Source organism: Syngnathus scovelli, chromosome 2 (assembly GCF_024217435.2).
Source record: "Syngnathus scovelli strain Florida chromosome 2, RoL_Ssco_1.2, whole genome shotgun sequence".
NCBI classification, from domain to species: Eukaryota; Metazoa; Chordata; class Actinopteri; order Syngnathiformes; family Syngnathidae; genus Syngnathus; species Syngnathus scovelli.
In genome coordinates, this window is record NC_090848.1 from 13,910,395 (window position 1) to 13,938,025 (window position 27,631).

General features: G+C 41.1%; 1 protein-coding gene across 1 annotated transcript; it reads right to left on the bottom strand.

Annotated features, from left to right (window-relative positions):
- Window positions 1–3,315: 3,315 nt before the first annotated feature.
- Window positions 3,316–27,417, bottom strand: oprl1 (opiate receptor-like 1). The gene is made up of 6 exons (XM_049753885.2): window positions 27,234–27,417; window positions 22,204–22,465; window positions 13,296–13,383; window positions 12,107–12,289; window positions 11,699–11,789; window positions 3,316–7,501 (listed from the first exon to the last, which is right to left on the bottom strand). The coding sequence occupies exons 2-6, from the start codon at window positions 22,410–22,412 to the stop codon at window positions 6,957–6,959; spliced, it is 1,116 nt and encodes a 371-aa protein (XP_049609842.1). The 5' UTR covers window positions 22,413–22,465; window positions 27,234–27,417; the 3' UTR covers window positions 3,316–6,956.
- Between the last annotated feature and the right edge of the window lie 214 nt (window positions 27,418–27,631).

The window sequence follows — 27,631 nt, forward strand, 5'->3', positions numbered from 1 at the left end:
GACTTGGCCTTAATTTGAAAAGTCTATGGATATTTTTGTTCAAGATGACGATGATATCCCTGACATGTTATTGAAATCCCAATAAATTGTTAATATTTTGCTGATGATCAATACTTCTTAGCCATTGAGGCTTTATTTGTCTAATAGTTTTTAAAAAGTATGTAAAGACAATTATAATGCAGTGCAGTTCTGCAATGAGCAACCTCATCTCTGTAAGCATTTTAATTTTTGTGCCGAAATGTTGTGGCCAGTATTGCAAAAAAGCCGGCTGGCCATCATGCCTCATTTGAATAAACAAGCGTGCTGTCATTCTGAACGCAATTGGAACCGCCTCAGTAATAGCATCCTTGAGCGTCTGAGGGCAAATGATGTGGCCAAAGCATTTCGTATAATTGCATTGTTGTTAGTCTTCCCACGTAGGTATGTGGCTCAGCTCACATGTTCAGTGCACAAATGGCTTCTTAATTGGGTTTGGAGGTAACTGTGGTGACCTTCAGGGGTGGCATTGATTTCAAGAAGCATAACCGCAGAGCAGAGGGACTCTTTTTGGGGTTTTTTGGACTACTGTAACTCTGGTCGGAAAAGGATAAACACACTGTGTCTTGTCAGGTTTTAACTTTATAACAGTATTTATGTTCGGCTATTCCGTATGCAGTATGGATGATTCAGTTTAGCTGCACTGTTTATTTCTTTTCCCTGGTTATAGACCGGCTGCACTGTGAGTTATGAGTATGTGCGCCCGCCTCATAATCGAGAGTCCTCGGGTGTAAATCTCAGCTCAAGTCCATACATAGTTTGTATGTTCCCACGCAATATAACTCATGGCCGTTCATCCAAAGTCATCTGGCACAGAAAGTCTGGTGAGGCTGGAAAGCTAATGCGAGGTGACATGGTGATAGAACTGAAAAAAAAAATTAGCCTAGCTCAAGGGCTCAAAAGTTGTTATTTTCACTTTTTTTTTTCAAATAGTATTTTAGGTTAGGAAGATTCAAAATCATGTTTTGTTGAAATTGTACCTTCCGTATTTGCTTCAGGAGAATTTGCGATTAGATGTAACAGTCTCGTCATAAAAAGAAACAAAAATTTCTCCCATCCACCGCTGATGCCCTTCTCTTTTTAATGGAGGTCACGCAGGTTCACGGTGCAGCTGTGGAGATTTGTTGAGGGCGGATGCGTCAATATTGTTGGAAGACCTTGTCGCTATTAGAGTTGTTGATGTCCATCTAAAGCGGAACAACTTAATGGGGAACAGCAACAGTGCTTTTTTTTTTCTTTTTAAATCATGTCAGCACAGCATAGCTCCTTAGCTACAGATGTTTTATAGCGGGATATCATCAGACATTAATAACAAACACATTGTATTAATATTACTGAGCTTTATACAAATCCAGTTTTCTAATTTAGACAGCTTTTGTGTTGGATTATTCAGAGGTTTCCATAGAAACAAAACTGCATACTCTATTAGTCCATTTATCCGCTTCTTGCTCTCACACCTTCCATCACATTTAAGACATGTTTAACATTTTGTTCTTAGAACATGACAAATGATGAAACACTAATTACTGTTTTGACAAAAGCCCAGGTTGTAAAGAGACTAGATAGTTGCTCCCGTTTTGCAATCATAATAGCTTCTGCTCTCCTGGGAAGACAATCTCCAAGATGTCGGCAAATGTCTGAGGTCGGAATGTTTGCTCTTCAGTGTTCTACGTTCAACCTGAAAGAGCATCTATAATCTCAAATACAAGGAGTGAAATTTTACGATTGACTAGGCAATTTGACTTAACAGAAAACATTCCTGGCTCCAAATTTTATTTTCTGTTGCGTTTGTTCTGTCTGCTTTATGCATTTTTGCACGAGTAAAGCCTAAAGCTTGTGTGAGATGACTCAAATGATTCCTTTTACCTGATTGTAGTAATTTTAAATTCAACAACTGTCCCCAGTTTCCCCAATAATTCATCCCAACGGTGTTTGCATCCAAGCATGCATTTTCGTTTGTGCAAATATGAATTTAACGGTATAGAACCGCAATCCATTTGAACAATTCAAAAACATGGGTAATCAATAATTCATGTCATTAAGCTGAAAATGATATGCTCCTCTTTTTATACAGGTTCTCTTTCCAGGTTCTCTTGTTGATTTATAAAACTCGTAATGTCTCTTATTTATTGGATTTGGCAGATGCCAAGTCCACTGGTGCTGTCCTCTTAGCAGAAGTTAGAACCAAAACCCAGCAGCGGAGGCAGATTTCCAATTCTTCGGCCCACGCTTGTGAAATGGCCTGCCCGAATGACTCAGGGCCAGAAGAGAACGTTGATATTCTCAGCCCAAGACTTTCTTAGTTTAGAATTTGGCTGATTTGATCGTTTGATGACTTTTGCTCTCACCTATTTATTTTTACCTTTGTATTATATTTTATATTCTTTTCATTGCAATGATCTCCCTGGGGAGCTGAGTTTAGCTCTGCCTGTAGAGATGATGGAGGAGGTCCAGACTCAGCAGATGGGGGACTCCTCCGTCTCCCTGGGTTGGGATTGCCCTGTGGTAGAGTCCCTGGAGGCTGGACTTGGCCCCTAGTGGGGACGCCCCCTCACCAAAGTCCGCTCTCTGGTCACTTGTGCCTTGTTTTTAGGCATGTTTTTATTTTTTAAATGGGGGTCTTGTTGTCAGTCACGTTGAATAAGGTGCTATACAAATAAATAAAGTTGATTGAAAAAGAGCTTTGTTTGAATAGCCACTAACACCCCAAGTGATGAATTCCGTGTTTTGCATTCTAAAACAACACTGTGGTATTTGATAGGATTTAATAAGCTGCCACGGGATACAATTATGTTGTGACCTCACAAAAGTCCATTGTGTTGACTTTCAGAGCTGTAACATTTTTAGATCCTCACTTTCTTTCACAACTGACACCAGGAGCCCTCTGAAAAGGTGGGAGGGTTATTTTATTGTATTTTTTTTTAAAGGAAAGTCACTGTTAATTATCCTTTGAAAATTTTCTATTATGTTTTACCCACAGGTGATTTTATTCATCATTCACATTTAAAGACATAACTCTTATTGGAATTTTAATTTCCTCTTCAAAAATGTCCTCAGAAAAATTATTATTATTGGCTCATTATGAAAGAACTTTGGAAAGATCTATCTATCTGTCTGTCTGTCTGTCTGTCTGTCTGTCTGTCTGTCTGTCTGTCTATCTGCCCGCCTGTTATATAGGCTACTGTATTGTACACGTCACCTGATTCTTTTTTGTTTAATTTCCTGAAAAATATTGAATTCCGAGATGTGAGGATTCCAGCGTAGAGAAACACTCCCTCATAGATTTGCGTTCTTCAACATAAATCTCTTTATTAACGTCATGTGCAAAAAATATATACAGTATACAGTTTAAGCTTCAGCAAATAAATTCTCCATGTTTTTGATCAAAAATCAGCTAGCATTGAGTAGCCACCTTTCTGTGCCTGGAGTTCATGTGACACAAACAACTTTGACACATGCGGTTTCACGCAGGGATAGCTTTAAAAGCTTGAGCCCTAAAAACCCTTTTACTGTCATTTCTCCAATCCGATGAGATTTAAACATATACCACGTCTCCTGCACAGCAAAAACACAGCAGAAGCAACACAACATTTTCAGAGCAATTGTCAAATAGCAACATCAACATTATATATTTTTCTTCTTACATTTGGAATTTCAACAGTTATTGGCTCAACATTCACGTGGTCTGCAAAATGTAAACGGATGAGAGGAATCAGGTGCACTTAAATGCCCCATCCTGCTCGGAGAGGCATATATATACTATACATATATATTTCTTTTTTTTTTTTCTTCTACACACTGAGAACACAGAGAAACAAGAAATCAGAGGTAAATGATGGTCAGAGCCGAGTTAATACTTTTACACAGCTGGTACGAAATATTTACAAGGATTGAACAGGCAGTTAAATGCGCACTCACTCTGCACTGACAAGGCAGTGTGTGCACCCTCTTGGTATCATTGTTCTCTTTAGCTTTTTTTTTGCACAACAACAACGACAACAACAACAAAAAGAACATTATGCTACAGAACAGTGACCTTCAAGGACAAATAACACTTTGAAAAAGTGCCGACGTGATGCCTTTGATTTGAGATAAAATGCCACACCACTATTGTCAGATTATATTTTTGTGTTATGCGATCATCTTCAAGTTTCTAATCAGGCGTATGGCTGTGGATGGTTTAATACTCATTTTCATCCAGTGGTAGAACTGCATTGTTGCCATGGTTACCTGGAGTTTCATGCAAAAGAATGAGTCAGCCAAAACACACCAACTTTAACTCAGTGATGTTTCTGTTTTTTTTTATAAAAATATCTTTTCAATTTTTTTTTTATTTTTCATGAAAGCTTAACACACTATTGTGTCCACTGAGTCCTGACTGTTGCCATGGCGACACCGATGGATGCTGCTCATCCCTGCAACCGCGTGGGATTCCTCCATGGGCCAGTGTGATACACTCGGAAAAAGACTCCTCCCAACAGTATGTTCTATAAGATCTGTGTTTGAACTCATTAAACATTTAAGTTCAACTTCAGAACATGACTTTTTTTCTCCACTATCCTATTGATCTTTTTAGTCTACAGAATAATTTAAACTAACAGCATTAAAACAACATTTTCAGTATTCCAATACTTAAGGCAAGTGTATGCTCCTCTCCAAACTCAATGCAATAAATAAATAAATAAATAAATGCACCAAACACAACAAGAGGAACAACAGGTGACACAAGTACAGATGAAAGGAGATTGTTAACCTTGAGACAGACTTGTGCAAGTTTAAATCTAAACCATAAATTATTTTAAATCATTTTTCTTAAATCAATTCGATGTTTACCAAGGGTTTAGTCATCTGGGGATTGGGAATAATTAATTGTCAGATTGTGTCCAATTGTGTCTGTCTCAAGCTAATGTCTGTCTGTCTGTCTGTCTGTCTGTCTCCTGGGCTGGTTTTAAACTACAAGTAACACAATTTCCATAGTTTGCTCCCAAATTCAGATGTATCACATTTATGATATGCTCAATTCAAAATTAGATGTACGTATAGATTTGACACACATCACCTATATGTCAATCAATACGAGTGCAGCGTAAACTGCCAGTTCTGAGGACACTTTCACCTTTGTGTGTTCAAACAACACAAATAGAAATACAATAACAACTGCTGTAAATTTGAACATTGGGCATCTCAGCACGTCAGTAATTTCTTGTGCTCTATAAACATGAAAACAGATTGAATGTGTCACTTGAAACATACGCGCAAATAGATTTGAAATCGGATGGCGTTCAATTGAAATTGGTTGAGGTGTTTCCAGCCTTAGAGACGTGACAGTGATTCAATACAACAAGTACTTGGGAACATTTTCTTACATCACATCTGTCAAGCAATCAACCACATATATGAGCCCTGTAGGCTATCAGGTGGCTAAAAGCTATTAGCATGATTAAAAAGGTGATTATACATGAATACTGAAAACACATCTGCGGAAGGTGCAGCTCACCTCTCGCACTAAAGCCCTAATCAGTATTAAAAGAAAGGAGGGTCGATATATAAATCTACTAAAAATGTGCAGCATCACAATGACACCTTGTGGTTTCTGTTTCAGGGTTAATGTCAGCTTTAAGACACTGAGAAAAGTGACAGTGAGCCCCTTAGTCCCCTTGGAGTGGGATTGGAGCATGGCGATCCCCTTCTCCGGTTGCTCTTCAACGAGACCCCGACCCTCAAAAGTGACCCTTGACCTGTCCAACCGCAACACGGCACCTCCATTCACAAAGCACCTGCGAGGATGCTGATCTTGTATCATTCATGCCTCTTGTGACAAAAAAAAGAGCCAAATTGTGAGTTCAGTTACAAGCGCCATGCTTGTGCAGGCTTATGCTGCATTGCAGAAACAAGGATTCCAAAATTAAATATGAACAAAAGGCAACAACAGAGAGCACAAAACTGAGTAACATGTTTTTTTTTTGTTTTAAATATCTATATATTTTACCAAATGACCGCATGCAGAAAGAACATAGCAACATATCTTAACACCAAATTCCGTGTTGGACAGGTTGCTATTAATAACAATATCAAGTAGAAGCAATTAAAACAAACAACGAGGTTACATAGCTTTTTACATTACATTTCAATCAATTCCCCCACTTTGGTTTTCTATCAGCGTTTCATTGCACTTTTCCTAGAGGGAGATTTGAAACCTTGGAATTCCCAGTTTTCTGGAATGCAGCATAGGAGTTGCTTCAACGTCTAAGCAAAATCACATTCATACGACCCAGCACAGGTCTTGAGAAATCATATCTTATGACATGCACGCATATATTCAAAACCACCAATTGAAATTCTCTGTTTAAGGCTTGATCACATGAATCGAGTGGACCCATTCGTGATTAAGGAAAGGGAATTTATACATCCCGATGGCCTGATACAATGACCTCAAAAGATACAATAAACCATCATGTTCATCCTTCCTTTCACAAGCCCAAAGCAATTCTGTCAATATACAATCTTCTTAAAAGCACCAAATTAGTGGTTTGAACATCTTCTCCTTACAGGTCCGGTCTTTGTCTGGATGACGAGACGCGCAATCAGCGGGTCTTGTTGGCAAGGGAATTGGTTTTAAAAATAAACCTCATCGAGGGTTTATCAGCCAGAGTGTCAATTCCATTCTCGTTTTTACCACCCCGTCCCGTTTTCCAGTCGTACAGACTGCCAAACTGGAGTTCTCAGATTCTTTTACCTTCCGTACCATCATCCTCGTCAGACTCCCCCCCACCCCAGGCAAGTCGTATAGTTGGGGGGTGGGGGGGCTCGCGCCGCTAGAGAGCTGTGATCTGAGTCAGTTCTGTGTTGGAGTTCCCCGTCCCTGGCATCTCTCCCCTCTGCGGGGGATCCACCCCCACCAGGGGCAACTCCACGCCTAGTCACGCGGGATTGGGAGTCCCACCGCCGGGTCCCCCGCCGTCGGCCTTGCAGCTGTAAGCGGCCGCCACCTCCCGGGCGATGCTCCTCATGCGGCCCGATTGCTGGGTGTCGAGACGGAACGGCGAAGGTTGGCAGAACTCACGGAAGCAGCGCTTGAAGTTCTCATCCAGGAAGGCGTAGAGAACGGGGTTGAGGCTACTGTTGACATAGCCCAGAGCAATGCAGAAGTGCATCAGGACCAAGGTGGACAAGCTGCTCAGGTTGAAGCCCAACGACTGGGCCAGGACCATGATCTGGATGGGAGTCCAGCACACCACAAACACGGCAACCACCACCAGAACCATCCTGGTGATGCGTCTTAGGTTGCGGTCCTTCTCCTTCGAGCCCGACAGGATACGGACACTGCGAAGGCGCTTGACCATCAGGCTGTAGCAAACACTGATGATGGCCACGGGAATGAGGAAGGAGAAGAGGAACACGCAAGTGCCAAAGACGGGATCCCAGTGACTTCGCGGCTCAGGGAGGACGACGATGCATTCGACGCCTAGATTCACGAAAGATGAAAACAGATGTGGGGGAGGGGGATCATAAATTCATAGGACTCGCTCAAAATCAGCCAAAGACAGACACAAAACTGGAACCTTTTGGAGACTTTTGAGCAGCCTTTTTAGAGTTGAAACATGCCACGTGTGTGCTTTGATGCAATTGATTGTGCAACAAATATTGCCTCATAAACACAATCAAAACCTTCTTTGTCATGCAGAATATGTGGGCGTTATTTGCATACATTGTGAGCGCATGAAACATGCAAATAACCCAATGTGATTAGGAAGCCATGCTAATATTAAAAGGCAGAGCAAAAGAAAGGGATGAGAATATATGCATGTGTAATGGCACTTGACGAGACAAAAAGGTGACGTGTGCGTCGAGGGAGCGTGACAGAAGACGTGACGCCCGCTTTATTGCTTTTAATTAGAGGCTGCAGTCTGAGACTAATGTGTCTGAGACGACAGACTGATAAGGAGAAATAGAAGAGTGACACGCAGACACAGCAGACCTTAACCGAGGCATTTGTCACCTGTGAAATCAATAACTGCGTAACTAACTATCTACCATCTCAAATCTCCAAAGCTAAAAGGAGGTCAGCCGAATCAAGACTGCATCTGGATCAAAGCGGAATGCAAATGTGACAGTTATGTATATGTATATAGTATAACAGATTGACGTTTTTCACATTCAAGCCTTTGTGGCTGGCGCTGTGGAAACGCACTTTGGCATTGAGCGGTGCTTCCTTCCACTACGTGCCGCATCTCAATATCTTTAGCACATTTGACAGAATTTTGAGCAGTCGATGAACTGACTTCAATAATGTGCAACTGCAAGCATGTGCTCAAGCTGATAACAAGAAATACATTTTTAAAAATGGATTAGTGTACCGTATTTACCGGGCTATAAGGCGCACCGGACTATAAGGCACACCTTCAATGAATGGCCCATCTTAAAACTTTGTCCTTATATAAGGCGTACCATACTATAAGGTGCACCATTAATGCATCACGTCAGATATTTAATCCAACTTTAATTCAACTTCAAATGCAACAAATGACTTTATAATCACAAAATAATGATCTATAGTCTTTTTGATTCATGATTCATAGTCTCAGCAGGCCACTTATGATTGATTTCATGACAAAAGGCTTCGGAACAGTTTAAATTTAGGAATTTGGTCCATATTTAAGGCGCACCGGACTATAAGGCGCACCGGACTATAAGGCGCACTGTCGGCTTATGAGAAAATGTTAGGTTTTTAGGTGCGCCTTATAGTCCGGAAAATACGGTACTACTTATGTTGATCAAGCATCCAGTAGAATTGGGAACATACTCTGGATCTATGTTTTTTTTTTCCGCTGAAACAGATTTTTTAAAACACATTCCCTGCACATAATGAATAAGTGCAGTGTAGTTTTCTCATTTAATCATTTAGTTTTTAATCATCAGCTACACCCGCTTTTAATGCAGGATGTTTAATACCAGCAGAAGAAAAGGTCATTCACTCGATAGCTTTTAGTGGCAATCATTCTTTGTGAATGTCTCACCTTCTCAAATGTTAATTGTCCACTTCCACGCCATCTCTTCCACCAATGGTGGTGTTACATTGCCATAGTTGCAAGAGTGCATTTTGGCCTGAGAGTCAAGGCTCAAGCTTCTCTTTTGTGGGCACAAATTGTGATGATGGAAAGAAGCGACAGCGGGAAAAGGGAGGTAAAGATAAAATAAAACAAGGCAGAAATGTAATGTGGAAGGAGAACACGTAGGACATAAAAGATGATGTGGTCAAAAGAAAATAATTCCTAGAGTCCACTAATAACAACACTCAAGGTTGCTGCAGGCTGAAACTGGATCGATGCAGAACCACAAATTCTCTGGTCAACATTCATTCCATTGAGTCTCAAGAAGGCACTTAAACGTTTTAGCTGCATTTAGAAGCGCAGCAATTAATCAATAGACAATGTATCAATTAATTAATTATTGACTATTTTGACTCAAAAATTCAAATTATGATTAACGAATAATAATTAATTAATTATTAATAAAAAATCATTATCAAGGGACCATGTAAATCAGTAAATATTCACAGATTGCCTTTTAAAGTTAGATGAGCTATAGTTGCCATGGTAACAGCCACTGTATGGTGAAGCTACAGGATTCTGACTATGATTATTACTCGCTTGACTTGCTGCATGTGAAATTTGCATTTTGCATTTGTAATCAATAACAAAATGCAGTTTACTGAATCTAATCTAGAAGCTGCAAAAGTTTCATTTAGCACACGCGCACAAAATCCCAGACTCAATGAATTGATCTGAAAGCAGCTTTTCATACCATTTCTCATACCATTCTCCTGAATACACACACCCATTCAATGGTTCAGTCTGTATGGGCGCACTCATTATGTCCCCAAAAAATTGTTCAAGTCAAGTCAACTCCAATCCTTCTCCCGTTAGTTCTGGTGTCCCCCAGGGCTCTGTCTTGAGCCCCTCCTTATTATCATCTCTAGTTTTTCTAGCATTGAGTGTGTTAAGCAAGACTGGTGTATGTGTGCATTTTATTTCACGAAACCGCGATTGTGGAACAATGACTTCCCGGCTTGTCATGTTGTTTGCCTGCTAAGTTGTCAAAGTAATGATTTAGTACAGCTTAACCCAGTAAAAACAAATTTTAAAAGATAGTAAAACAAAAGTCAAGCATGTGGATTAATGTTATCTGATTTATTAAAAAAGACAATATAGCTCGGCAGGTGGCGCGACCACAAATTACGGGCAGCCAGCCACTTTGTCAGCGGGCCTGCTGGCAAAACAAGACCTCCTCTGGGTAAATGGGGCTTCATGCAGAGCAGCATAGCATTATCAACAACACCACGCACGCACGCACGCATGCACGTATCAATTGGCGCCTCCCCCAATTTAGTACAGTATTAGGTCATGTAGCAATTTATAGAGAATGTAAAAAAGCTTTGTTCGCAGCATAGAAAAGTTACTCATGATATCCAGGAAGTGATGAAAGCAAAACAAATATTTGCAGAAATCAAGTACAAAGTTCACAATGATGTTCTCTTAAGAGTCTCGCTGTGGCGGTGGAAAAGGAGAAGCAGCGGCAGTAAAGTTTAACTGGAGTGGAGTGATTGTGCGTTGCGCTAATAGACATCTCATTAAATGAAATGGAGTTCAGCGGCGCATCAAGGGAGGGAGGGAAGTAGGGGTGCGGCTCTAAAACCGTTGCGGCTGACATGATTGAACTGTACAACTCCTTTTAGAGGCAATCAAAGAACAGATAAACTGACTCAGATTAAAGTGTCACATGTGGAAACGTATTACGCGTGTGTTTATGTGGCAAATGATGACTCACCAATGGCGCTCATCTGAGTCTTTTCATCATTATACTTGATTTTTTATTTTTTTTTACTACTATTTACTACTGTCGTCTTAGTCTGCATTTGCATTGCCTATGTCTGATTTTTGTTTTATTCATATATTCATTCTCAATTGCATCATCAGTGATAATGTGAAAATTTAAGTAGGGGAAATTTTATTCCACTTCCACCAGCATTGTATTATTGAACTAAGAATGAAACACACTTTCTAATGTGAGGAAGTTACCCATTCAGTTCTGCGTGGACCAATAAATGGACACATCATGTGCATCTAACTCCACTTTTAGCCAAAAATCTCCTATCAAATAAATGTCACTTGTAATTAACATCTGTCACTCATTGCCATTACAGGAAGTAAATAAATGTCATCCAATGATTAACTGCACAGTCAAAATTGAGTTTTGTACATAAGACAAATCGTGCCAGATGTTGTTTAAATGCCACAATGCGAGAATTCTTAACATCCACAGTGACGAGACATTTTGCTGGCAAATAACTTGATTGTTCATAAATTGTATGTGTCGAGCCCATTAGTGAGATGCGATGCCATAAAAAGCTGTAAAAAGCGAGAGCAAGCACATTTGGAAACAAGTTCACCCATACTGCAGCCCCTCAGGGTCCTGCTGAAAGATAGCTTCGAGCCATTTTGTTCCCATGAATTTTCGTCGCTAATGGATAATGAAATATAAATGCTATGTGGCAGTGTTTCGCCACAGTTTTGCATATTAATCCGAGATGAATACATCCCAGCTCACATGTGTGGTGCACATGGAACAAATTCCGTGTAAATACAATGAGCTAGTCACTCACTATTATGTTCTTGCTCCTCCTCAACGTTGCCCATTACCATGGCCGGAACTCCAAAGGCTGACGCCAACACCCACACACAGATATTCACCACCTGACCAAAAATGACACGTAATTAGTTTGCAAAGGAGCTAGACAGAGGGCTCAATTATAATTGTCTGATAAGTCAATGGAAAACGCCCACGCTAGATTGTCTGAATGGGAGTGATGGTGTTGTGCTCCAAAAGAGAGCGCTGACAGCAAAAGGAAGTCATACTCAGATAACAAAAACAACAACAACACGTTGAGGCTTGATTCTTTGATGCCAGATCGAAGTATCGCACTGGATTATTCTTTTCATGCATAGTCAAACTGGCTAAAAAAGAGCAAGGTGCTTCATCACAATTTTGTTATGCCAAGCACACATTTTACCTTGGCCTTGTGAGGTGTCCTCATGTCCAGAGCTTTGACGGGGTGGCAGACCGCCACGTACCTGTCCATGCTCATCACTGTCAGCGTGAAGGTGCTGGTGAACATGTTGTAATAGTCGATGGATACGACCGCCTTGCACAAGGCGTTGCCAAACGGCCAGAAGCCCAGAAACACGTCGGTACCCTGGAAACATTCCCAAATTAAAACCATGAGGATGTGGGGGTCCCGTCTACACTCAAGCGCTTCCATGGAGAGTTCATGATTCAGTCGAGTGGAGCGTGAAAGCGCTTCACCTTTCTCTGGCACTGTTTTGATCCTTACGCTGATTAGACTTCATTTGCACATTAATTAAATATGTAAACAATTATTTGGCCTTGATGACACGAGGCAAAAAAATCACTGATTGTTGTTGTTAGCAAGATTGCACACATAACTTGTATATATATTAGATTATTATAGTATTGTAACAATATTCCAATCAATAGTGTGAATGTTAAAAGACATTAACGTTTCATGGCAGTTGACCAAGTAGGAACGTTTTACGCTGGAACAAAGAAATATGAGCAGTATATTCTGGTCGACAAGTTCAAAGTTCTCAGCCTAAGTTTGAGATAAAAGTTTAATTCATTTTGTGACCATGCACGTGACTCAAAATACGTGTATCGCAAATCATCTTGCCCATTAAAATGAATAGAAATGCCATTAATCTGTTGTAGCCTAGCCCCGAAATCAATACAAATTCTAGGTAATGTGTTTTTACAAAGCTTTGACTCAATTATATTGTACTTTAAAAAACAAAAAATAAAGACATTATTAAAGATACTGTAAAGAAATTGCTGCATTTTTTTTTGTTGCTCCAACTCAATGGACATTGAGCTGCTCTTGGCCACCTGGGAGCAGTATAATGGACACAAATGGGTAGATATGAAGAGAAGATCAGTCCTCAATAACCAACAATATAATTTGTAATTCTATGTACGGTATAAATAAAATATATGCCCATGAGCAGCGGTGTATTTTTTGTCTACATGTGTGGTTTCACTAAATGTGTTGAAATATTCATTGATTTGAGCATAAAAACGCCGCTAAATAAATGACAGAAATAGTTTTTTGTTGTTGTTGTTGCGAGTCAGGGAGTGACATTAAACAGCCTGAAGCATTAAATTGTTCATTTCGATCATTCGCTTACCTGGAATGGTAAAGTGGCAAGGAATAAAGAGTCAGCCAGAGCCAGATTGAAGATGTAGATATTGGTAGCCGTCTTCATCTTTGTGTACCTATGGACATAACACACGCAGACATAAATTGCTTTAGTCATCTGCATGACAAATAGAAGGATGATGTTGACGCGGGATTAAAATTCGCAAAGGTGCGCTGTCTGCTGTTTATGGTGGGGAAATGGGGGCATTTTAATCAGACCTTGAAATTCATTTCAAGCATCACTCTGAACTAGCAGGTCCTGGTATCACTGGACCGACTTGGCCCTTTTCAAGTGGTATTAACATGAGTGATGGAAGAAGCATTCCAACAATAACTACTGGAGGGGTTTTGTTCATATCTCCAAAACATAACCACCAAGTAATATCCAAAGAAAGTTGTTTGAAGTGGGCCAATCTCATTCAAATCGTTTTGTCCATCAAGGGCAAATTTATGACTTATTAAATTGAATAGATCTTTGATTGATTGCGTAATCATACTGAGTAATGAATCAACCACCAAACAAATTAAATTGGGACTCAACTCCCTATTTGCACTTGGCACAAGACATCAGCAAGCTTCAAAGCCAAATTTCTACTCAAAGTGGAGAGGGTCAGTCAGGACATGAGAGCACTGTGGCTCTCAGAACTTACCACGAAGAACAATAAAGAAAAATCATTGGTACAATCCATCATTGCCTGTGGGTTCTTGGCCATAAAAAATGCACTTTCAAGCCAATAATTAGGGACAAGATCTTAAAAGTAGTTTTGCAGCTGCTGTGCTTGTAAATTCACTGCACCATCCCTTGTCCTATTGGGATCGAAACTTTCCTCAACCACAAGTTCCTCATTTGCACCTTTCCGAGTCAATCTTCTCGCCTAATCTCGCGTTTCCTCTTCTCTCCATTAAAGTTGGAAGGAGGAACCAGGATGAAGGGAATCTGTAATCTGATGACTCTTTCATCCGGCGTGCTGTTCACTTTCAAATATTCATCATCACTTTGAATTATTCACACGCCGCAGTCAGCGCTGTGTTGGCTTGTCACTGCATGAACAGGAAATATACTGTCAGAGGCTCTGTTAACTTTTTCGGACTTTCATTTTAAACACAGCACTGCATTAGCAGAATTAAAGTGTTTTCTTTGAATCTAACAATTGCAAACGGAGATTCTTTAGCACGGATTATTTGGTCACATTATATAAAGGTGACTTTATTGTTATTGTTCTCCAACTATATTCTAATATTAATACTTCATTTGTGGTTGAATTGACTGTTTTCACTGTCTTTGTGGTTGTCGCCATTGAAATATATAAAGCACTTTGTTACAGCTCCTGCGCTACATGAAAAAAACCTGCACTGTATTGTATGAAAAGAAAACATAATAAACTGAGTTTGCCGTTTCAGGATTCTAAGAAGCAAAACACAGGAGACAATTACCAAGGACATCTTAACAAATGGCCGAATGGTTTTGCTACTGCCGTATCTCACTGAGCTACAAGTGTTTGCGCATGTAAGTGATGTTCTTCAACCAGCGTTCCTGAACAGTTGCAAACATTTTTTCGTGTCAGAAAAAAAAAAAATTGGACAAAAGAAAAACCGTTGAGGACTATTAGCACTGTTGGCAAATGTCGACCTTGAACAAATTCTAACAGAAAACCAGCATTCAAGCCGTGCGCAAACCTTAAGATGAACAATTAAGACAACTAAGGGCTGTCATACAAACTAAATGATTTATTGATTCTTCTGAATTACCGAAACCAAGGAAGGTGTCATCTACATATACACCGTCAGATTTTCCCAATCCCATGTGACCAATAGCTGCTTCGGCTGTGTTTGATAGCAAGTGTCTGAAAAGCTTTTGCTTCTTCTTAATCCTTTACAATAAACCATTTCCTTTCTTATTACAGATTACCTCCGCACTCTTTTCAGACAGCTTGTAAAGACCTTAAGACCTTTCATACGGTGTCCTCTTGATGACAGCCGCAAACCCAATTCAGGGAGCGCTCGCTTGTGCGCGGTTATCACAACCCCCCTTGATGACACCAAATCAACACTCTCCTTCAAGAGTCTCAGTAAACCATTCACATGATCAGATGGAGTTTTTTTTTGTGACGTACTGATGTCAAGTCTAACAAAGCGTCGGTCACGTATTTATGAAGGCTGCAAACACACAGAAGGACACAGTACCAAATTATGAAACTTTAAATTAACTACAAAAACATTTCGTGTTAAAAAATTGTCAGTATTGAGTCACACAAATATTGAGGCATCTGTTTCAACCATAAACTTACATTTACAACTCGTATCTTTCAAATGGTTTTGGGTTACGCTGACATTATTTATGGACATGCAGTTTTATTCACTACTGGCGTGGCGATAGCTACTCCACACTTGACTGAATTTTATATCAAAGGTGGGATGGGTGCCTATTAGATATGCACCGGCTCATTTTCATTTACAGTCTGGAAAGGCAACACGCTAACCTACATCAAAACGTCATTCAACTGGTCACATAATTAACAACATCGGTTTAGTGCTCAAAGACTGATCTTAGTCAAATTACTTTCAATGTTTCTACACACACACACACATAAAAAGTGTTAAGGTGCAAGAGTGCTCCTCCAGTCCCCATCTCCAAGTGTCCTTGAACATGACACTGAGCCCCTAATCTCCGATGAGATGGCGGGTACCTCGCATGGCTGCCTATGTGCACACATAGAAAGACAAAGCACTTTCCTCCCCAACTGCATCAGTGCACAAACATAATTCAGAATTGTGAATAACGTAATTTCTGCACTATAGACTGCACCTGCATATAAGCCACGCCAGCAGGTTTTTTTCCTATATATACTATAAATCACAGGTGTTTCAAATAAAATGTCCTCATTTACCAAAGCAACTCATTTTAAAATATCCTAAAAATCATGAAAATCCATAGATAAGACGCAGAGCCCAAAATTTATAGTCCGGAAATTACGGTAGATGACAAAGATTGGTTGGCTATCGTTGACTGGGAGAAAGACGACAAGGCACATGTATACATTAAAAAAGCTTGTGCAAAAAATAGCGGCTTATATTCTGGAAAATACGGTAGATGACAAAGATTAGTTGGCTATCGTTGACTGGGACAAAGACAACTAGGCACATGTATACATAAAAATACATAAATGAATAATAATTTGACAGACTTTTTAGCACTGCTCAAATCTCCACCAAATGGAAAAGAGTGGTGAGAGTGAAGTGGCCTCGACAGCTGTCTTGGGGCTAACATGTCACACACACTGCGATCATTTAACAGCTTTCTTCTCCCTGGGAGGCAAGAGCCAAGATGTTTGTCACCCACCAGCAGCCCATTTCTTTGTCGAGCTGCACAAGAATTGGAGCAGCCCCACGGGGAGCATCCATGGGAGTTTGTTGGATCATCTCGAGAGAGAAAGGAGCCGATGTGACTGAACATGTGACCTTTGTGTCACGGGATAGTGGCAATTAAAGCACAGCATCGCACCTTACCTCTCCTCATCCCCCGGCGGTAAAATAAATTTCTCTCTCAGCTCACCTCCAACGCGGTTCTTGTTCAGCGCACATTTTTTACACATTCAGCCGAGGGAAACCTGACTTGAAGGTGTGTGCTGTTTGTCAAATGGTTTAGAACATCTGTTGTTGAATATTGGCTATTGGGTGCCATTTTGGATAATCAGCTAGAGCAGGAACTCATCTGTCAACACTTGCATGATCAAACGCCCCCAAAGTGTTCCTTCACTTTACAGGCACCTTCAATTTCCTCAGCGGAAAATGACCAATTATGTTATGTAATTCAAAAATGGGGGCGCCCCTGTGGTGCAGCTTCTTGAGCTGACGGGATTAAGTCCCTTTACGATGACTTTGAATTCGATTTTAGTGCCAGGTCAATGAACTACAACTAATTGAGAGAGAGAGGTAAATGACAACTATTACATCTATCTTGAAAAGTATTCTCGGCAGTGTGCGGTTACTGAGATGGTCGACATCAAAAGCTGCCGGATGATTAGCAAAGCACTGATACCATCACTCTTCTTGACCAACGTTCACTCACTGGACAATAAAATGGACTTCCTCTGTCTGAGTTTGGGACACAGCTCCAGCGAGACTCGTTCCGTGCTTTGTTTGACCGAAACAATATGTCTGACTCATCCTTTGAAATCGAGGGAATACAGCTGTTTTGTGGCAGCTCTGATGCCCGTTTGGGGAAGAAATGCAGTAGTGGAGTTTGTAGCGAGAAAGGTTGATGGACTTAAATGGAGCCATTGCTCTGAGGAAATTGAGCATTAGACCGTTAAATGCCGGCTACACTACTTGCCTTGCAGATTCACTGCTTTTTACCCCAGCAGTGTTCACAGTTTCCAAAGCTCATGCTCACGCTAAAATTAAGAGAAGGGCAAAGGGAGCTTCACGACACCATTAGTTCCCTACGATCCAAGCAGAGATGAGAGCACTGTTGAAGGCTAGGGATGCTGCCTTCAGGGTATAAAAAGCAAGAACGGAGCTCAAACTCTTATGCTCAAAGAATCCAGATGCCCTCAATAAATCCTTCCTCGGCCTTGAGGACGCTCCCCAGCAGACGAAAAGAACCCACGCGATTCCTGGATTTCCTGACCAAAGACATGTCGGGATCCACTCGACCATTTCTTCCTGCATCACCATCAGCATTGGCTCCCCCATGGCCTGTGTGCCAAGCATATATGACGCTCTTAATGGGGGCAGTTTGCTGTTTTAGTTTGGAAAAAAAACACTAGCATCATCGCCAAAAACATTCTGTCTTACTCCTGTCCTCTCACCACCTGAGTCTCTCATTAGGGGAACTAGCTAACAAAAACAACCCAGAGAAGGCTTGGCTGCACACATCACCTTATGTATGTATTTCCAAGTGCCCAACCAAGCTCAGCATCTGCTACCAGTGAAAATAAATTGTGTGCCCCACCTGCAACAATCCCATCTTTTTTGGGGTTGTGGCAAATTTAGATATGTCCAACTTACCCTGCCAGTTTCCCCCAATGTTGCTAGTTAACATATAAATAAGAGAACAATTTGGAATTTTATGGCAACTACTGTACAGATGCTAACTGATGAATTTGGTAAGAGTTAAATGTGGGTTTGCAAACTAAAATGGAAATTAAATTGCTTTTTGTTGGTAATATAATAAAGCTCAAAGAAAAAATTGCCCTTACAGTAGAAAGATGATAATGCTGCTCATCAGTGTCATTTATTTCCATGCTTTGCAAAGTTTTGTACCTGTGATGTTCAGGGTCAAACTTGACGACATTATATCTCGGCATCGATTTAGCAAATTACTCACAGGTAAGCTTGAACCTATACGAGTTGACTTTGGTTAAGAGTTGGGGTAAACTCTTGTCAGTGTTGTCATGAGATCGCATTCAAGTAAATAAAAACAGAGTTGAATGGAACATCGATACGTTTCTTTTTTTTCTCAATGCGCAAGTGTCTTGCTATTCACATACACGATGTAAACATTAGCTTGAGCGAGAAGAGGAGGAAAAAAAAGACGTTCATGCCTCATTGATCAAGGCCACCATTTCTATGCCAGAAGAACCATTTGACAAGAAGATCTAATTTGTCGCACCTTGTTTTCTGAATCAGGCTTTTTTTTCCCATGATCATTAGAAAACATGCAAATGAGCTACGCTTGGCTGATAAGTTTCCTAATGCAAGTGAATGTCGCTTTGTGCCGTGAGTCGACAGCGATCATTAACAGACACTCACAGCTACGAGAAGATGAGGAGGGCCTCAAGGATGAAAGACTAAAATCAGATAATAAGGGATGGAAAAAAATAAACAAAAGGAAAGGTTCCGCTGCACCAATCAAGTTCGGTCGGCTTTCCTTTGTTCTTAGTGCGCCAAAGACCGCCTGAAAACTGAATGCAGCAAGTAAAATCATTCCAGCCTAATTAAAATTAAGTTTGTTGCAGCAAGAAAACATTGCTCAGATCAAGCACTGTAAAATGTCATCGTTTTAATGTCCTTTTTGCAGTTTGGAGAGGATCGTCAGAGTGAGGCTGAGGTCTGATAAAGTCCAACTATGTATCTGTCGGCGTTTCTCCTTCTTTTTCACAGGTGGCGTCTGTGAGCAGGGTGGCTGAGGACCTAGCGGTGTTTCCAACTGAAGCTCAATAAGGTGGAGCTTTTAAGGAGCTTCCATCTCCCGCATCTACCCTGCTTACCTTCCGGCAGAAACCATTCCTCCCTGGCGGTACTTCTCTCTCTCCACCTTTTGAAGGACCAGTTCTGTTGCTCCTGTCCCTGATCCTCCTTCTACTAATTCATCATCTTTCAATAAACACTTAAAATTCGCTTCTGACTTCTGAGTGTGTTCTGCATGTGGGCCAAAACCATGACAGTATCTTGTGGAAACTCTATGTTTGGGTTGTCATGGAAACATTGGAGGAGTCCTTGAAGGGTGCTCAGAGAGGCTTCAACTTGAGCTTCGGCCTTGGGCCAGCTCACTGCCCGCTGCTTGCTTTGCTTTGATTATGTTCTTCTCTGAGATGCAACTTCTTTTGGAAAGAGTGCAAGAGGAAACGGATGCTTGTCGGAGTGCCTGCTCGTAGCCTTTGTTGTTGTTGTGAACTTCAATAGAAGAGGCTTCAAAATGTTTTTTACACTGCCTGACAGCTGAGCGCAATCATACGGCTTGCGGTGGACACAAGAAACGAGCACCATCTTGGTTATTAGGTTTCAGTTAATCTCACTTCCTGAAGAAATTAACTCAAATTCAGCGCTGATTTGAACACCCACCGCCTGCTTTGCATTTCCAGTCCGACAGACCTGTTCGCAAGACTTTCATCCGAGTCATCAAAAACATATTAGCTAAAACAATAATTTTATAGGTTATAAACTTCACCAGCCGGGGATTTGGGATGCTGCTCGATTGGTAATTTCTTCAACAATAAATATTCCCATTGGAAATGTGATACAATAAGAAATAGGACACATAAAATAGAATCGAAACAATCTGTTCTAAAGTCAAACTCGCACTCTTATAAGACCTTTGTTAACTGCAACTACTAATGACTGTAACTTTACAGTTAATCCGTTTTCTGGGTTTGACAAGCAAGTCGACAGCAAGTGGCAAAATGGCCACACCCGAGAAAACGATGAAGCTGGCGTCATGGAAACAGAAAGATAAGGTAATTAGGAATGAGTCACTTAAAGCTCAACGATCATAAAATGTTCTGACTCTCGGAGTCTAATTATGAACCTTTTTGCAGTTTACCGTTGACAAACTATTTGTGTACTCGTTTTAATCTGGACTATTCAAGTATGGAATTTATCACAGGGTTTATCGACACTTTCTGCAACACCACAAGATGGGGCCAAAGCACCCTACTCCACTTTGCAGAGGAACATCTGCAGTTAGAGGGTCAAGTTTAAGCTGCTGTAGTGACGACCTAAGATCATTGATAAAGGACATTTGAGCAATCCATTTTTATGCGACTGACAGGACTCATGGATTTATATATTGGCTGACTGGATATTGTAATGCATGACCCTACTCACAATGGCAACAAAATGATAGATACGAGATGCGACTTGAGAGGACGAGGAAGGATGAAACCGTAGACCGATCGGATGAATACAGGAAACCCTTCAAGAATTCTTCATTATGGTGTGTGATTGCGTCCCATACAAAATGTGGATTTCTTGGATTCATCAAGGGATGACATCATCTTTGTTGACATTCCAAGGCCTCTATGAAAATGAATCAGCCTCTCACTTTTTTTCCCGCCTCCCACTGTTACCGCCTCCCCTCCATCACGGCCGAGTCATCGTGACACGCCTCTGAGTGTCTTTGGTCGACATTACGTAAATCTCATGCTGCTAAAACAAAACGAGAGACAATCTGAGGTCATGAGTAAGAACAGTATTTAAATTGGGGTTAAAGGTTAGATTATATTTGGCCTCTGTGACATCCCCCATCTGCCAACACAGCTTTCTTTACAGACCCACTCTAATTAGAAGGCTAGTCGTAGACAGATGACACTACAAAATAAAAACAGTCTATTTGAAAGTGCTATTTTTAAACTTATCACTAGACAGTTTCTTCACAGTTTCCTATGTCACTGTTGTCATGACAACACATTACTTTGGGCTTCATTTACTACGATACCACATAGCAGGTTCGAAATTGCATGTCAGCTCACTCGAACAGATGGCACAGGTGTAAAAGTGCTAACCGCTGTATTTAAACGCCACGATTTATTTGATTAAACGAGTCACGGGTGCCAATGTGCACAACATTGTGTTTACAACGTGGGACAGGACACCCGGAAAATTGTCTGCTCTGCTTGCCGATGTGTATGATGAATTGAGAGGTTGAATTATGGTGTTGAAGTGTGTCCTCCGCAAGGAAAATGTTACAGCTTTTTTTTCTATTTGTCTTTTTTCTGACTCTGGCTTGTGTTGGCTTGCTCGCCTCAATGCCCCCCTCCTCATTCATCATGCCAATATCCCATAGATAATTTCAAGTGGAATGTTCCAAAAGCGAACATTAGAATTGTTTTGAATTGTAGAAAAATGACATGTCTCTCGATGAGTTGTCATGTTAGCTGTCGTGTTAATACTGAAATGTGAAATCATTCTGAACTACTGTGAAGTTGATTGATATCACCGATGCGGGTCGTACATTTGCAGGAAATGTATTTAAATAGCTTTTACTGTGAGAAGGTTTCAATCGCACGAGACCAAAATATTGTTTTCAACAGGCCACTTAACTCACCAGTCACCTTCAATATCGCCACAATGATCTCACCGTTTCAGAATGTGTTTAATTTATACTGTCACTGCACAGCAGATGCTTCTCTGTTTTACAACTTTGGACACTCTGTTCAATAGAGAGTTACTCTTACCTTATAATGACGTACATGACCAGGAAGTTCCCCACCAGGCCGATGACACAAACGATCATGTAGACCACCACGATGGTGACCCTCACTCCCGTCGGCAGCAGGGCGTCGGTCTCATTGTAGGCGCTGCTGAAGTTGTTCTGGAAGAACGAGTCGTTGTACAGCTGCAGGTGACTCAACTCGGCCAGAAGGAGCTCGTCGGGGAAGTCCATGTCCGGGCGAGGCCAAGGGGGCTAGGATACGCCGGCTAATTATGCAATCTGACCTGAGAAGGACACAAAGAACATTTTGAGTCTCTCTCTGCTGATACAAATAAAACATACTGGCCTATCCGATGAAAACATTTCTTATTGATCTCTGACACTGACTCTGTTGAGTGAAAAGCCATCTGCTCAAAACATTTCAATGTGAATTATTCAAGGTTGTTTATATGTGGTTTGTCATTTTAGTCTATATAAAATGAAAAGGAAGACTTACTGTACTGTATTCAATTGACAATCTGTGACACTTGGTGACATTGAAGTAGTAAAAAAAAAAACAGGAAGTAAAAGGATATTTCACAAACCTTCAGCTATTTCGCTATCTTGAACAACGACATAAGATCTGGAAATATCTGTGATCTCTAAGCCAAGACCTTGTTGAATATTACCTCATTAATATTAGACAGTCGGATGTGAAGAAACACTAAATGCTAATACGCAGCGCTTGCTTTCTTGCATCAGCTGCTGCAACAACACCTCAAATTGTCACCACGAAAGCGACTCCTGCGCTCTGCCTCTCGTCAGTCATGAATATTCATTGAAACAGTAACTCTGAGGCTGCAGCATCCCCGCTGTTACTGCCAGCCTCAATACATGTAAGCTATAGTATATGCGCTAGATTGCCTCCACCCTTCTTTCCCGCATCCCGCCGTACTGATACGCAATTCACATTCAGGCACTGCAGGGTGGAAAAAAACAGGGCGCATTAGTGTTCATTTTATGATGACAGGTGCTCATTACAGATCTTGTGTAAGAAAAAGTGTCACATTTTAAACTAATTGATGTACGCTGTTGAGGGGAAATCAGCAAGATAGTAAGCGTGTGTGTTACGTTGCCAATTGCTGGCCTGACAAGACTGTTTTTGTGTTGTCAACAAAGTTGTCTTCGTTGTGCGACTGCATATGAAATACTTTTTTTAGGGACACTACAAATCAGATAAACTAATCTCTCTTTCTGTATAATTTGTTTTTGTACTCTGGAGTCATCGATGAACAAAAACACAAAGGGCAGAATAATAGACTTAATAATAGACACGGCCACTGAAATGGGAGTCCCTCATTGCATTAAAAACCTCTAATGTGGTCAATTGATTCCTAATTTGGAAGATGGAAGTTTAGTGAAATGTCCACCCTAATATATGTAATTATAGAATCCATGCCAACCTCTACAATAGACCCTGTGCCTTATTTGCAAATGTACTCGCTAAAATATACATCCTTCACCTCTTAAAGAGTTGATTGGGACTGGATCTGTATGACAAGCCTATAAAAATGCCAAGGTTTCCTTCTTTACTGAGGCCTGCAGTGGACATGTGACTCACAGTCCAGACATCTCAGGAGTGAATGTCGGCTCAGCGCCCCTAATGTGAAGTTTGCATGTCTCGCAAAAATAACTACACCCCTCACATTTCTGTAAATATTTCATTACCATATCTTTCTGTCTGTCTTGTCTCAGCCACTCCGATGCAACTCAGTTCCAGGGTGTTAGCAATATGTACAGCAGCGATTATTTTTTTCCCCATCCTGAGGCTTCTTTGCCGTATTGAACTTTCAATGATTGATATGAGAGAATGAGAGCGCTAACACAAAATGCAACACTGCTCCCATTTCACACCTGAGCTCTATGAAAAGAAAAGAGTCACATTACGAAAGAAAAAATAGGTAATTGGGCCCAATTTGGACATTTTGTAGTATGAGCACTGCTGCCAGCGATTTTGACATTAATTGGTATGTTTTGCGATAAGACGAGGGGGCAGGAATTATGCTGTAATACAAGTTGTACAATGACTACTTCAACCATTTAGCAAAGTGTTTTTTTTTTTTTTTTTTAATTAAAGTGACGTCTATAACCGCTTTTGTGACTTACTGCACCTGCCCTGCAATTACCTAGTGGCCCAGTCCAAGGTTTACTCATCCATGAAACCTAATGAAGACAAAAAAATGTCAGGTTGTCCTGTCAGGTTAATTAGTTAAAATATAAAAGGTGACAGGAGTGGAAATCAAGAAGCTTCTGCCCTCTTGCTAACTCAAAGCAAAGCTCTTGTTTGGAAATGTTCCACCACTCTGTGGATGTTACAAGACTTCCAAAATGCTGCCTGACAGTGTAAACCAAGTTGTGTAGCGGCGTGGAAGCATTTCAAGTAGCCTCAATCATGTTCCAACGCCTCACAGTCTTACGAGTAATGAGTGTTTCGCTCGTCTTTCTCATGTTTACTTTACTTATATACGGCGTTGTCACAAAATTCAAACAGTCGAGTGATTTTATTATTTGGAATTCAATCAACAATAGGGGTTTGCACATTGGCCTCTTACTTGAGAGGTTCCAGCTTCAAATCTTGGCTCTGCACCTCCTAAGTTGAGTTTCTCAATTTGTACGTTTTAAAAGCTAACTCATTAACATTAACAACTTCATGTACGGGCTCCTTCATTGAGGAAACATCAGCCATCGTCAAGCTGCTTTTGAGCCTGTCACTAAGAGAAATAAACAGGAGCTTCACAAAACACAACTTAAATTGGGGTGCAACAAAATGATGATCGTTTTGATTTGTATGGTTTATGTATTCCCTTTAGTGACCACCCAGAGTGAGAATATTCACAAACAAGACCACCCAGTTTGTTTTCACTGCATGTCAAGAAGAATCACCGACAATTAGTTTTCATCGCTGTAAATCGTATTCACGCTGGACTCACTGGAAATTTACCACACATAATTACAGGGAGGAGAAATTTCATCCAGCACGCTAAACAAAAACAACAAAAAAAGTCACCAAAAGCAGTTGACCTTCCCTGAATGAACGTGTGGCCATGAAGGACAGGCTGCATCTGACTGATAAATACAGCACATGCTCAGTACGTCAATAAATCTGTCTGAGTGTGTTGTGTTTTCCAGGTTCAATCTCTGCGAGTGTGTGTATGTGCGCGTGCGTGTGTGTCTGTGCTTTGATGAATATGCATTCATTTCACAGTCCAAAGTGTGTGTCCATGTAAGGCTTCCTTCTCTTCGATGACAACATGAAGCAAAACAAAGCCAATCTCTTGGTCCCAATCAGGTGCACTTGTTGCATTATTAACATTACAAAGAGCCACTCTGGTTTTATGAAGAAATGCAAAGTGTATTCCTGACTGTTGTGCAAACAGGTTGCGCTGACATAAGCACATTCAGTGAAAATGGAAGCTGTGGAGTAGTTTTGTCTTCTAGACTCATCCAAATAGTTTTGGTTACATAAGTAGTTCTTATGCTGCATTCAAGGAAAGTGGGAAGTTGGACTTTTCCAACTGCCAATTATGAAATGTACACTCGAACGAATTCAGAATTGAGAGGCCCAGAGTTGCAAAGTCGGAGAAAAAAAAGGACCCTGAGTTCACCGACGGACTACAATGTGATGTCACTCGACAATGGCGACCGCGTGGAGATACACTCTGTGATTGTCTACAAGATTAAAGAGTCCTTTATTTATATAAATTTAGGACATTATGAAGAAGTTCTACTTGAGGTCAAAATGTATTGTGATAAACAAGAAACAAGCTATGGGAATCAGCCATCTTTGTTGTTTACATTTGTCTCGAACGCTTTAAGGTCGTATCTGAGAAAATCCGAGTGGGCTAAATCTGACTTCCCACCTTCTTGAATGCATCATTACTAACCCGGAGTGATGACACTGATGACAAAGAACATCCACACACACATTCACACAAATGTGCCCACTCGCAGCGTCTGTTTCTACCTCAGAGTAGCTAGCTTGCTGTAGCTCACAATAAACAGCTACTAATACTAGCTCAGAAAAAAGTGAGGTTCCGGTTCCAGATTTAGTATCTATATTCTAAAGTGTCTACTCGACAGTTTTGGGTTTAGATTCAATTTGGTGTGCATGTACTGGCCTGGAACAAAAGTACCAATTTTTTGTTTCTTTTTTTGAAGCAAAAAAAAAAGGGGAAAACATACTGGCAAAGTAAACGTGTCGGACGAATTGGCAGTCCAACAAACAAATTTTTTTTTGGAAGTACTCGTGCGGGGAAACACACAATGCTTAACATTCACAAACCAAGGTAAATGTATTTGCTGGTTCAACGATCCATTGAAAGTTAAGTGCCAGAATAATACTTTTGGCCTGTTTGTTGATGTTGGTCAGCACATCACTAAAGCAACAAGTTTGAAGGGAAGGCTCTCTTGAAAAACAACCAAACGGTAATACAACACATAATTGACGTTTTTAGTCTCAATGTTGTAAGATCAACTTCAGCCATGACCTCCCCAGAATGCAAACATAATACCATTAAACCAAATAAAAGCCTGTGAGTATTTTCTTTCACATTTTTTTCCCATCTGGTTATTTTTGCATGCTTGTGAGCTCACCACGCCAGAAACGTCTTTGGTTTTTCCGCCATGCAGATGAAGAGCAAACTGTCAGCATCAACAACTGGAGTCAATAAATCACAGCAAAAGACCCACAATGCATCACGCACTCGAGTGGAAGAAGTCACTCCGGCCAACGACAGACAGACCGACAGACAGACAGACAGGTGTATCCAATTGAAGGCGACATATTGCAGCCCTCTCCCTGTCGCGTGCGACCTGTCAATTACGCACCCCGTTACAAACTGCAGCCGCATTTTTGCACACTGAACGCACCATCTGCGCGGCGTGTTGACACAACCGATTGCAGATGTCTTCAAAACCTCGCCGCAATGACCCGCTCACTCTGTCGCAGCGGGCTAAGTCTGCATTTGGTGAAGCCCAGTCCGGTCTGGATCCCGTTCTTGGTCACGGTCCTACCTTTTCTTTCTGCAGCTACGCCGCAAGTTGTTGTCGCTTGACTGCAGCGTCCTGCTGCCTTCCTCTCGCTCCCGTTTCACTCCGCAGCCTCCTGCACCGGGGAACAGAAGAAGAAGATGAAGAACAAGAAGTGGAAGGACTAAGGCGGTCCAAAAGCAGTCGGTCCGGTGCGGTTGGAGGGGAGGGGGTGGGAGGGAGGAGGGACGAAAGGCTTTACCTCTCCGCGCGGAGCATTCCGCATCAGCCGGGTGGCAAACGGGCTTGGGGAGGAGGTCGGTGGAGAGGGGTGTGTGGGGTCGGGGCGGTGTGTGTGTGTCGGGGGGTCTACGTTTGGCAGACTGAGGGAGGAGGGGTGTATAAAGATGCTTCCTCCTCCCCGCGACACTGACAGATCAACA